The sequence below is a fragment of the Hemiscyllium ocellatum genome, chromosome 12 (assembly GCF_020745735.1).
Source record: "Hemiscyllium ocellatum isolate sHemOce1 chromosome 12, sHemOce1.pat.X.cur, whole genome shotgun sequence".
Taxonomy (NCBI): domain Eukaryota; kingdom Metazoa; phylum Chordata; class Chondrichthyes; order Orectolobiformes; family Hemiscylliidae; genus Hemiscyllium; species Hemiscyllium ocellatum.
The window spans coordinates 28,526,498-28,539,955 of record NC_083412.1 but is presented as its reverse complement, the minus strand read 5'-3'; the positions used below and the strand labels follow the sequence as shown (position 1 = coordinate 28,539,955).

General features: G+C 40.3%; 1 protein-coding gene across 1 annotated transcript in view; it reads left to right on the top strand.

Moving 5' to 3' along the window:
* Positions 1-13,458, top strand: part of grpr (gastrin-releasing peptide receptor) — a 54,282-nt gene that overhangs the window by 17,338 nt on the left and 23,486 nt on the right. Inside the window, exon 2 of the mRNA XM_060832960.1 lies at positions 4,948-5,299. Coding sequence (XP_060688943.1) covers positions 4,948-5,299 — 352 coding nt within the window. The remainder of the gene's footprint in view (positions 1-4,947; positions 5,300-13,458) is intronic.

Genomic DNA, 13,458 nt, shown 5'->3' with positions numbered 1-13,458 from the left:
ACCTCCATTACACTCCCTCCATGGCAAGTATTTCCTTCCTTCGATCAGGGGAACAAACTGTACACAGTACTCCAGGTGAAGTCTCACCACAGCTTTCTACAACTGTAGGCAAGTTATCTTTACTCCTATACTCAAATCCTCTTGAAATGAATACCAACATGCCATTTGCCCTCCTAATTGCTCTCTGTACCTTTAATACTACATTTTAGTGACTATTGAACAAGGTCACCAGGGTTTCTTTGGGTCCCTGAGCTTCCCCACATCTCACCATTTAAAAAAGTATTTTGTCTTTTAGTGTTTTTGTACCGTTTCATCCACAATTGCTACTGTTACCTTCTTCAACACCGTGGAATGAAGCTCATTTGGTCTAGGAGATTTAACAAACTTCAGTCCAGTTAACTTTCAAGTACGACTTTGTCACCACATTTCTTTTAGTTCCTCAGTTTCACAAGTCCCTTGATTGTATCGTATTTCTGGGAGGTGGTCTGTATTTTCTTCTGTGAACTGTTCTCCATCTCCATTTTAAATTGTCCAACATCCACTTGTAATGGGCCCATATTTGTCCTAGGAGAAAAGTAAGGACTGCAGATGCTAGAAATCAGAGTTGAGAGTATGGTGCTGGAAAAGCACAACAGGTCAGACAGCATCCGAGGAGCAAGAGAATTGACGTTTTGGGCATAAGTCCTTCATCAGGATGCTGCCTGATCTGCTGTGCTTTTCCAGCACTACATTCTCAAACCTCATATTTGTGCTAACTTTACACATACCTGAAAACATTTTTCCAGTCCTTGTTAGTTTGCATTCATTCTTTATTTTTCCTTTCCTAACCAATTCTGTTGTTCTCTTTTACTGGGTTTTAACTTGCTCGGAATCCTCAAGTTTTCCAATTTTTTTCTGGCATCTTTATATACTATTTCCTTTGATTTACTGCAATCTTTGGCTTTCTTCATTAACCCCCACTGATTTATGTTTCCCTTTATGCCTTGGAGGAATTTATATCTATTGTAGACCATGTAGTATTTCTTCAAATACTAATCATTGCCTAATACACCATCACATTTTTATTGTGTATTTTGCAGCAAACTTGGTTATCCTATCTACATAATTTTCTTTCTTCACATTTAAGAGCCTTGTTTCAGAATGAACTATATCATATCCATATTTAAGACAAAATCCTCTTATCTTATTTATTGTTTCTATTTACAAAGGCTTTTTTACAACAATTTTACTAAGCAACCCTTCCACATTACACAGCACTAAGTCCAAAACGCCCTGAACTCTAGTTGGTTCCTACCTTCACTCACTGGCCCTAGTGCATTGCAAATAAAGTTTCATTGGAATCATCACACCAGTGACAATTTGATTAGGCATTACCTATTTCCCTCTAACAATCTAATTCAGATGAAAAGAATATACACATCTAGTTTTTCTCATTAACAAGAAGATAACTATTTATTTTTACAAAACTATCTTCAACCAGTGGCAAAACAAACATGAGTTGCTCATTTATAACTCTATAACTTAACTCCAAAACATTTGCAAATTCCCTTCACACATGCATACAGACGTTCAAAGACAACCAATGTGCAAGTGTTATAGGTGGATAAAAGAAAACTCTCAGTGAATTACACTGTGAATTACAGTTCAACAGCAACATCTCAAACCAAAAATGTCAATGAGTTGTTTTCTTTCAATTCATTCCAATTCTTTACAGATGACCTTGAGATTGAGGGTTATGCCAGTTCTCAGTATTTCATTTGCCTTTCAATGTCTGTGGAAGCGGTTTCCCCTTATTCCTTTTAACAGGGATTGCAGAGAGAATAACTCACAGATAGGTGAGGGAAAGTAACTAGCTATTAGCGGTTTTCTTTTATGTCTCCACACAGAAGAGAGAGAAAGGGAGATCAATGCTTTTTCTTTTGCAAGCTAATTGCTTCTGCTGTTTTGTTCAGACACTAGGCTACAGTCCCTTGCACAAGAACCAATCAGTAGGTTATTACTGAATTGGGTCCTCCGATGCTCACAGCAACTGATGCCAATTGAAAAGTCAAACAAGAGACTGTTTCTGAGCAGAATAACTTCTAATACTGATGAGCTGTGCCAATTTATCGGGAATTCTGTCTCTCACTGCTCCTGTAGAGAACATTGAATGCACAATTTATTTTTAAAACTGTAAACATTTTCATGCACTGTTTCCTTGGTTTAAATCAGTATCTTTTCCCAATTTTTAGTGCACATTCCAAAACGAAATGATATTTATACTCGTCAACATGCTGTTTTGGATACAAGGACAAATACTCAGTTCTGATGAAAGGCCATATTAGCCTTGAAACTTTAGCATTGTTTCTCTCTTTTCAATTGCTGTCAACCTGCTGAGATTCTCCAGTATTCTTTGTTTTTCTTCCTCAAGGTAAATGTTGACTTAGTTAACCCAGTCTGCATGATAATCAAAATGCCCATTATCACTGTATTACCTACATTATGTTTATCTCTAATTGCTTGATTTACAAAGACCCACCCTCATCCTACTAGTTGATGTCCATTAGATAACTACCACCAATGCTTACTGTTCTTCTGGTTTCATATCTTTGCCAAACTGATTCTACATTTGGTCCTCCAATCTCAGATCCTGTCCTACTAATGCACTGATCTTATCTCTTATTATCTTATTTCCTTTCCCATTCACCTGTTCCTCCTAAATGTCAATTGTACTTGAATAATGCCTGGTGAGGGTCACTCTGATGTCACATTTTTGTAATAGCAATTAAATAATACCCATTTACAGGAGGTCCCCAATTTATGAATTCTCAACTTAGAAATACTCATATTTACAGGGACATAATTTTAAAGATCTGACATATAAATACTTCCTGCACTTATGAATGGCTGCTTTATATTTTTCCAACTTGATTACAAATTTATTTCTGAACAGACTCAAGAACCCTTTCACAACCCAGGGACTGCCTATACCTCAATTTGTGTATCAAAATGGACAGCACAGTGGCTCAGTGGTAGGCACTGCTGCTTCACAGCATTAGGGAACTGGAATCTATTCCAGCCTTGGGTGTCTGCCTGCAGGGAGTTTACACATTCTTCCCGTGATTGCGTGGGTTTCCTCTGGGTGCTCTGTTTTCCTCCCACAGTCCAAAGATGTGCAGGTTATGTAGATTAGCCATGGGAAATGCAGGATCAGTGGGTTGTGTCAGGATGGAATGCTCTTCAAAGGATCAGTGTGGACTTGATGGGCTGATTGCCTCCCTCCACAATGTAGGAATTCTATGAAATCATTAACCTTTTTGCGAGTACTATGTGCGTTCAGAGGTTAAAATTTTTCCAATGAGACAAGACTGATACCTTTGTGAGACATGACCTACTCTGATACTATGAATGCTTTTACTGCTTAAGAATAGTTGGCTTGAAAAGTTTTTGTTATCAATTTTCTTTGTTAAGTTGCATTGTTAATTTTTTAATGGAATTGCACAGTCTTTATTTAATTTTATTGTATTTCCATTAATCCTTATTTCTGACTACTATTGTGTCCATATATGCCTTTCCGATCATTCTGATCAGTGCTTCTAAACATGTCTTCCTTGATGTGAAGGAGTCTAAATAATGCCAAGTTGCTGTAGTCACTCTGATACCTCCTACACTTCATTGCATACTTCCACATGTTTCTATGGATCAGACAACTTTGGGGCGCTTACATTAAATGAACAATGCTATTTTGAACATTTTCTGTGCCTCCCAGTGGTACGGACTTGCAGCCTGATGAAGCAAGCAAAGAATTTGCAAGTCCCTCCTGTAAAATAAGGTTTTCTTTGCATATTATTACTCCCTCCACCACAGCTATAATTATTCAATGTACGTGTTAATTCAAGTAAAGTGAATTGGTGGATGGACCATGAAAAGGACATTGTGTTTATTGCTGAAATGTTTTAATAGGTTAATCAGTGATTGAGCAACATTAATCATACAGGGATCAGACTTTTATGTTCTGTGAGTGTGCAACAAAAGCGTACTGTTTTAATAAATTCCACATACAGATGCCATCCTTCTTTGATATTGGTATTTAACTGATGTTTCAATGGTAATATTAGTGCATCAATTACTCTGTAAAGGACCTTCGATTACAGTGGTTTTAGCAACACATCCATGTCTAAGAACTGCAAAGCCCTTTTACAAGGGCGGCATGGTGGCACAGTGGTTAGCACTGCTACCTCACAGCACCAGAGACCTGGGCTCAATTCCCACCTCAGGCAACTGTCTGTGTGGAGTTTGCACATTCTCCTCATGTCTGTGTGGGGTTTCCTCCCACAGTCCAAAAAAAGGTGCAGGTTAGGTAAATTGGCCATGCTAAATTACCGTAGTGTCAGGGGAATGTGTCTGGGTGGGTTGCTCTTCAGAGGATTGATGTGGACTTGTCGGGCCGAAGGGCCTATTTCCACATTGTAAGTAATCTAATCTAATCACTTTCTTCAGGACTTATGCAAAGTAGATGTTTAATTTGCCACCCATGTGTGTCTCTGAGGCATAAGAGTATAGATTAGAGGTGACAGAATTAGTTTTGAACATTCTGTATATTGAAGGGATGAAGTTTGGGTCAGTGTTTAGGGTAGGAATACAGTTTTCTGCCAATGTGACAATTTCACTTCTATTGTTGGCTTCAAAATATTTTACATGCTGCTTGCTTCTCAGTGACAGTTTCTAATGTTTGAATGTCTAAAATTTAAAGTGGACTGATTGACTCTATGATTACAATTATGTTATATATCAGGAAGCACCAAACTGGGAACAATTGTATTGATGTGAAGCACAAATGATCACTTTAGATTATCTTAATTGGACTCCACTGAAAAAAATATATTGCAAATTATTTCTGTTTAATCATTAGTATCCAAATGCCTCTAATTTTAATATTGATACATACTTTCCATGTATTTTTTGCAGGTATAAAGCTATAGTCAGACCCATGGACATCCAGACCACCAATGCCCTGATGAAAATCTGTGTGAAAGCAGCCCTCATCTGGGTGTTTTCCATGCTACTGGCTATTCCTGATGCAGTGTTTTCTGATCTGCATTCCTTTTATGACCCACACATCAATAAAACGTTTAAGGCATGTGCCCCATACCCACATGGTGATGAGCTGCACCCTAAAATCCACTCCACAGCATCCTTTCTGATTCTTTATGTCATCCCACTCTTCATCATATCTGTGTACTATTTCCACATTGCCAAAAACTTGATCAGGAGTGCTTACAACATTCCAGCAGAGGGCAATCAGCACATTTTGAGACAGGTAAGCTGATAGATTTCAGATTGATGAACCTCAGGGATGATGGTACTGTATTATAATGTCATGGAGCTCATTCCGAATTGACACTGAGGGCACGGGAAGCTACTTGAAATCTATCATTCCAGGTGGACAAATCAATTTGCATTCTTTGGGTTTTTAAAGTATAATGATCATAGAATGCTTGAATCCTGCTTTATATTTAACATTTTAGATCAGAATTTATCACGTGACCTCAAATATCTCATTCTCCTTGTTTCCAGTGTTTTCACATATTCAGTGAGTCCGGTAAAGTTAAATATTGCACAAATAGCTGGCTACTTACTTAAATCACACAATTTGATGCCGGATAGATGGTATTACTGAAACAATTAATTGTTTGTTATTAATTGGTGATTGAAGGTCTTTTAAATCAATTTTACTCCATCCACCCTGGAAAACAAAAACAATAATTTACACCACCCACTCTGCAGGCAGCCATCTTTTATTGTTTTGCCAGTTTACTTTGGACCCAAGATAGCAATGTTGTGTCCTCGCGACTGACTTGCAGGCTCTGGATAAGATTCAGGATGATCCCTATCCTCTATGTTCTCTTTTGTATCCCTGTCCCTATGTTTCTAAAGACCTTTCAACCCCTCTCTTCTGAGTAGTATTAAGCCCTTTTATAGAATCATTAACTTACCCTTAAAATCCCACAGATTTGCAACTTTCTATAACCTCATTGGCCAGTTGAGCATCCTCAACCAACGATGGCCCACCACTCAGACTGATGTCTCCATAGCACCCTGGATTAAAGAATATGTAAATCCGCACTGATTATACTTGACCTGCAGGACTGACAATGGCCCAACCCCTGGACTTGGATCCCCAGCTTCTGGCAGGTCGAAGTACCTGACTGATTGTGGCCAATCCCTGGAATCGGAAGAGGCCCCTGACTGACTGTAGTGTCCCTTCACCCTGAAGTGACTGCTCCCCTCTGACTTCTTGACCATTTCGTTGAAGCACCATGCAGTGTATTTGCTGTGTAAGCTGCAGGCACCTTCTGTATGTATGACATCTGCCTGCCTAAGAAGAACAAGGGGCCCATGTAGTCATTTGGGCTCTGCTGGCACCTCAGCTCAAAATGTAATCATATCGACCTGTAAATAGGAATGATTACTCTGTTTCGGTATGCAAAGAAATGGAATGTTTACTTATGTATGGCATGTCCAGTTGTATAGATCAAATTACTTATGAATAAAGTATATTTTTGAAATTAAAAATATGTATGACACTGACCCAACATTGTGTCATATAAGGACATGAAAATGTGTTGCTGGAAAAGCGCAGCAGGTCAGGCAGCATCCAAGGAGCAGGAGAATCGACGTTTCGGGCAGAAGAAGGGCTCATGCCCGAAACGTCGATTCTCCTGCTCCTTGGATGCTGCCTGACCTGCTGCGCCTTTCCAGCAACACATTTTCTGCTCTGATCTCCAGCATCTGCAGTCCTCACTTTCTCCCCAAATAAGGACATGTCCAAACCCATTCAAGAACAGTGTTCCCTGCCTGCCTTTGGCTTTGCACGAAAATTTGAATGCAAGGCACAGAAGCTGGCAGGTTCCATGTAAGTGCTAAGTGAGTGAGTGCTGAGAGCCAAAGGAGAGAGTCTGTTTAGATGGATGTGTTTCATTGCAACCTGCAAAAGCATGCAGTTCTGGGCGTGTGCGAGATTTGGCTGAAGACCAGGCATAGTGATGTGGTGAGACTGCTGCTTGGCCCATCCTGAATTGCACAGACAATAGGGTGAGGAGAAAAGTGGCTGTGGAGCACATGGTTAATTGCTGGGTACAAGCTGTGAGGCTCCAGGTACCCACTCAGCCTTGGATTGCAGGAATTTGAGCCATTTAGTTTTCCTCATGGAAGGAGAGGGCTCCCCTCCCCCAAAATCAGCCCATTCAGTAATGTCTGGAACAGATAGGATTTGAACCCAGGCCTCCAGGCTCAGAGGTACAGACACAATCACTACACCACTACAGGCCTCTGGGAAAGGAGAGAATATCGGAATTACAATTGAAAATCAACTGAATTGGGCCACAGTGGAGATGCAAATACATGGAAATTAGATGTTCACCACTAAATAGAGAGACTCTGGAGTCACTCTGTAAAACTTAAGGAGAAAAATCCAAAAAAGGTTTTTTTTACATCAAGGTTCTGATAGTTTCATTATCGTCATATTTTCCGAACTTGTTTGCTATTAGCTACACCACTGTAGGGGGGGGGGGGGTGGAATCTACCATTCCTGAAAGCTTAAATTTTCAAAATTGTTTGTAGATACATTTCAAATGGATTCTCATTCTGGCGTGCTGTCTTAAAGACTAGTTAACTCGAATTGTCACGGCTCACACAGGAACGAATGTAATCTGGGCTAATAAAACTGTAATTGAAACAAGTGATGCTGATCCACCAGCATAAATCGAAACTTGTACATGAAAGGGAATAAAATGCACCCCAAACATTCTCCTCTGGTTCCAGTGTACAAGACAGAAACTGTGGATCTCTAAGCTTACGCAAGGCAGCAATACCCCTCATTCCTGACATGCCATGCCATGGTGAATTCTAATGGTTATAACAAATGTCCAAGATTATCAAAGTATAAGAGAAATGCATTCTTTCAGGAGTAAGCGGCTTGTTCCCTCATAAAATACTTTTAATGAGCATATTTGTATGAGAAAGCCTTGCTGTGGGAGAGGTCACGCGGTTATTGAGAAGCTTTGCAGTAATGCCCAATACAGTATTCAGTGGATGGGAGACCAGTGATTTAGCATCTGCTGATTTCGGCATTTTCTGCAAGAGGCATTTCAAGATGTAGCGAGGGATGATTGCTATCATAGAAATATGCTGGGGGGTGCTGGAAAAACAGCGGCATTCAGTGAACAAATGTTGTGAGTGTTTTGTATGTTAATCAACGTTTATTCAGGTCTCCGCGTCAACTGTAAAGAGCCTTTTTTTAAAAACCCATAAATGTGTGAAATCAATCACCTTTATAGTTTGAAATGCAGTGAGTTTTACAATGGCTATCCTTTGTTAAGAATGTGCAGAGTAAACTAAAAAAATGTATTCACGTAGCACCTTAACCGTGTCAGATACATTCCAAAGTGTGTCATACCCAGTAAAGAAACTGGAATGCAGTGGTATGGTGACAACTAGTATTTCAGAAAATCTTACAACAATGATCCCATAAAAAGAGATAAGATCAGTGATGGCTTAATTGAGGGAATAAATGTATCTGATTTACTGGAAGAATTCCCTGCTCTTCATCATTGGTCCAGCGAGCACCTATTGGTTTCTTTAATCATTTAAATCAACAAGGCCATAGATTTAACGTCTCACCTATTTTAAATTTTTCTCTCATTGTTCAGTTCCCCTTTTTCTTTAAGATGGTGATCAAGTTACTTGCTCCTTTTTTTTGTCAGTGCCACTCTGACTTTTTTTACTTTCAAAAATATACTTTATTCATAAAATTATTTTGATATCTATACAATTGGTGATGCCCTACATATGTATACATTCCATTTCTTTACATACAGAGATCGGAATTAATCAGTCGTATGTGTAAGTCTGCACATTGACTATCCAGGTATTCTGCTGAGGCGTCAGCGGAGCCCAATTACTGAGTGAGCCCCCTGTTCAAGATGTGCTGTATAACCTTTGATCACTCTGCAAACTCCGTTCTCATGACACTAATTCTGTCCTGTTCCCTGGCAGCTGTTTGAGGCTGAGCGTGACTATTTGCAACTTTGATATCATATTTGAGCCTGCTGCTGAAATTCACCCATACCTTTGCTTTCTTGAATTCTTTCAATTCCAACACACCCCTAGCTTCTATCTTCCACAAGCTCAAATCATATTATAACTCTGCATCTCATCCCATCATCCATCAGCCTCATTTAATTGGTCTGCAGTGACTCCTGGTTAAGTTTCAATTTTAATATCCTCAACCTAATTTTTGAATAATGCCATATCCTTATCTTCCAATCTTTATATACACTTCCAGCCCTACACTCCACATTACATGTTAGATTAATTCTGGCCTCTTGCACATGTCCAACTTTGGTAGCCCCACTATTGGACACTGTCATTTTTGAAACTTTGGAACTCTTCCCAGAACATTTCTCATCATCTCTTTCCCTCTTCTAAGTCATACTTTAAAACTTAACTCTTTGGCCAAACTTCTGATCATCTGATCTAATATCTCCTGCTGTAGCTTGGTGTTGTATTTTGATTGACTAGGTTCCTTCAAAGCAAATGGGGCACTTTATCCTGTGAAGTCTCTGTAAAAAATTCATGCTGTTGTTTGCTCATATTCAACTGAGTTGGAGTTAATGGGGTACCATAGTCTCTGACCCTCCAGTTAAAAGTACAGGGGGGACTTGCTCACAAATCCATCAGCAGCCCTATTGAAATTAAACATTTGCATGGCCTTTAATTGAGTTGAGGCAGAACTCAAGATGTCCTGCTGCAGATATCTGCTAGCCAGTCATAGGATGGCTGCTCTCCAGTGCCAGCAGCTCCACCAAGATAGTGGCCGCTGCTGGTACTGCAGCAAGTCTGAAAGGAAGGTGTGCCGTGCACAATCCTGACTGGCAGTCTGGGTCCCACTGCATCTCAGCTGGAGAACATGGGGAGGGAATTACATCCTTTTTGAGGGATGTGGATTACCCTTCAATGGATCCAGATGACTGTAAGCCTATCCAGGTCAAGCTGCTGAGGTGCGAGCCTGACCTGGGTCGCTCATGCCACCAATACAATTCCAAAACTAACTGGACAAGGCCCTCACTTGGGCGATAATTGCTCACTTAAGGACTTCAGTTCACCTAGAGGTTGGCAGGTCACAAAAACCCACCCATACCAATGGTAAAATCGTGAATAGGGCAGGGTAGGATTGGATGCAATGATGATGACATGGTCCTTGCTGGATTTAATGTATTCCCCCTTCAAACCAATCAGCAGGTAGCTCTAACTCAGCAGTAATTGGTGTCTGATCCTGATTTTAATCCAACTATCCAGTTGAGAATGAGGCAATTTAGTGGTATCATTTGTGAAAATTGACTCACAATACTATTCCTACTGGAAATCTCTGTGGAGTTTTAATTCCAGGCAATGCATTAACTAGCAACACTTCCACCGGAAATGAGTAGTTGCCTGATTAATATATTGAGATGCCACATGCTTTGGACCCCCAAAGCAATTTTAATATGGCGAGTCATTTTAAGGGTGGCATAATGGCTCAGTGGTTAGCATTGCTGCCTGACAGCATTAGGGATCTGGATTAGATTCTGGCCTTAGGTGACTCTCTGTGTGGAATCTGTATGTTCTCCCTTTGTTTTTATGGGTTTCCTGCAGGTGCTTTGGTTTCTTCCCACAGTCCAAAGATGTACAGGTGAGGTAGATTAGCAACAGTAAGTGCAGGGTAAGACGATGGAGTGAGTCTGGGTTGGGATGTTCTACAGAGAGCTGGTGCAGACTGGAACCAAATGGCTTCTTTCTGCACTGTAGGGATTCTATGAGTCAGTTAAAAGTCTGGTAGAGTGGCAAATTTACAAAATAAAACCTGCTGGGATTGATTTTCCAAACCGGATATCATGAGAGCAATCTAGTTTTAAAGGAATATTAAACTTCTAGTTAGTTGGGATCTTGGGATCAAAAACATATACCAGTTGAGTCATATATTGTTTTTTTTCATGGGATGTGAATACCATGGAAAAGAGCAATATTTGCTACCCTATCCTGATTGCTCTTGAACTGAGTAGTTCTCTCGGCCATTTAGAGAGTCGTTCAGAATCACCCACATTGCTGTGGGTCTGGAGTCACATGCACACCAGACCAGGTAAGGATAGCAGATTTCCTTCCCTAAAGAACATTAATAAACCAGAGTTTTAACAGAAATTAATAATAGTTCCATAGTCACCATCACTGAGGCTAATTTTAGTTTCCAGATTTTATTAGCTGAATTTATGTTAAAATTCAAGTAGGATTTGAACCCAGCACATTAGCCTGGAACTATTGGATTACAAATCCATTTTGTCACCATCCTTCCCTATTTGCTCCTGTGACTCAGTTGGTAGTTCTCCCCCCTCTGTTTCAGAAGGTTAAGAACAGATTTGCAGTATCGAGGTAGTGCTCCACTTTTGCAGGGGGTCATCTTTTACACAACATGCTAAACTGAAGTCTTCTCCCACCTTAAGTTATGGAAGGCATTACATACATGCAGGTTTTTCTTATTTTACTGCATGCTTCTCGACTATAAAGCATTCAAATCATTTAGCTGTACTTTAGCTTGGTAAATTTCTGACAGTGAATGCTAAGATGTTGTACTCAGCACTTTTCTTCAGAGCAAGTTGATAAAACTTGTTGTACCTGCAAGTTGCTCCTGCAGTGGCTTAGGCAAAATGGTCATAGCCAGTAAACTCTGGAACTGGAGACTCTGAGAAACTGGGTATAGCATTGATATATAAGTGATTTCCATTAGTATGGTTGGTATTAATTGAAATACTGGTGGTAGGACAATCTATGATTCTCCTATGGTACTGTCAGCCCCACAGGCCTGGGTCTCAGTGTTTAAACCCATCTACTTGTGGGTAGACGGCATCTGGTAACTGGCCTTGTGACAGCAGCAGTCCCTTTAAGGCTGAGGTACACACTTCAAGGTAGATCACAGGCCTCACTGAATTTTGGACAGCAGTTACTTCAGCTGCAACTCATATGCGGCCTCTTCCAAACTAGTTTGATGTCTTCCATGGGCTGTTTTCAGGAAAGACAGAAGGGACAGGAGTTAAAATGGGATCGGGGATGTGGAGTGAGAGGATAGTAGATGACAGGGATCACAATGAAGTGTGGTTTTCTCTAGCTGCTTGAAAACACATCTGTCACAAATTTGTGAGGGAATGCATCGAATGGTAAAAGATTATGTTCATTCCAGACTCAAAACCACCAATTTTGACAGATCTGGACAATCGCTTTGTTGCATTTTCTGAATAGGTTAATTCCCTTGGATAATGGTAACCCAATCTTAAATATCTTCCCCTTAACCTCCTTTTGCACACTTAGAAGGAGGGCAAGAGTCTGTGAGTGTCTCTGACCAAGGAAAATGCAGATATGTGTGGCCTGTGGATTTTTTTTGTAGATGCTCAGGGCAAGAAAAAAAACATATGAAATCTGGATAGGAAGGTGCTGAATGGAAAACAAACACGGAGAATCCGAAATGAGGGGAGAGGAAGCTCATTGGTGATCGTGCAAATGCCAGGAAGGAAGAATAGAATGATGTTGGTAGCTGTTGTGAAAACACCAAATAATTTGTATCTTTGCATTTCGAATGAGATGTTCTATACTGTGTGCTCCTGCCAAGCAATAGAGGAAGGATAAGTGTTGAGTGTCAGAGGAAGGGGAGAAAGAACAGTTGCCTTGAATTATAAAGTAAAGTGGAAAAAATGAAGAGCTCCTTCCTCTTGCAGGGTTATTGAAATAGTTGCTATACTGTATCAACTTCCAATGTGTGAATATTCTGGATATAGATGATTTATTGTACTTACAGACTGCTCTCCTGAAGCTGGGAATTACCCTCCATGTAAAACCACAAGACATAGGAGCAGAAATTAGGCAATTCCGCCTGTTGATTCTGTTCCACCATTCAATCATGGCTGATAAGTTTTTCAGCCCGTTTCTCCCACTGTCTCCCTGTAACCCTTGATTCCCTTGATAACTCAAGAACCTATCTATCTCAGTCTTAAACATACTCAATGACCTGGCCTCCACAGCCCTCTGTGACAATGAATTCCATAGATTCACCACTCTCTAGCTGAAGATGTTTCTCCTTGTCTCTGTTGTAAAAGGTCATCCCTTTACTCCAAAGCTGTGCTCTCAGGTCCTAGACTCTCCAAAAATGGAAATATCTTCCCAACGTCCACTCTGTCCAGGTCATTCAGTATTCTGTAAGTTTCAGTTAGTTCCCCCGCTAAACTCCCTTGAGTATAGACTCGGAGTCCTCAAACATTCCTCATAAGTTAAGCTTTTCATTCCCGGGGCCATTCTCCTGAATCTCCTCTAAACACGCTCCAGAGCCAGTACATCCTTCCTAAGATATAGGGCCCAAAAATGTGCAATACTCCAAATGTGGTCTGACCACGTCTG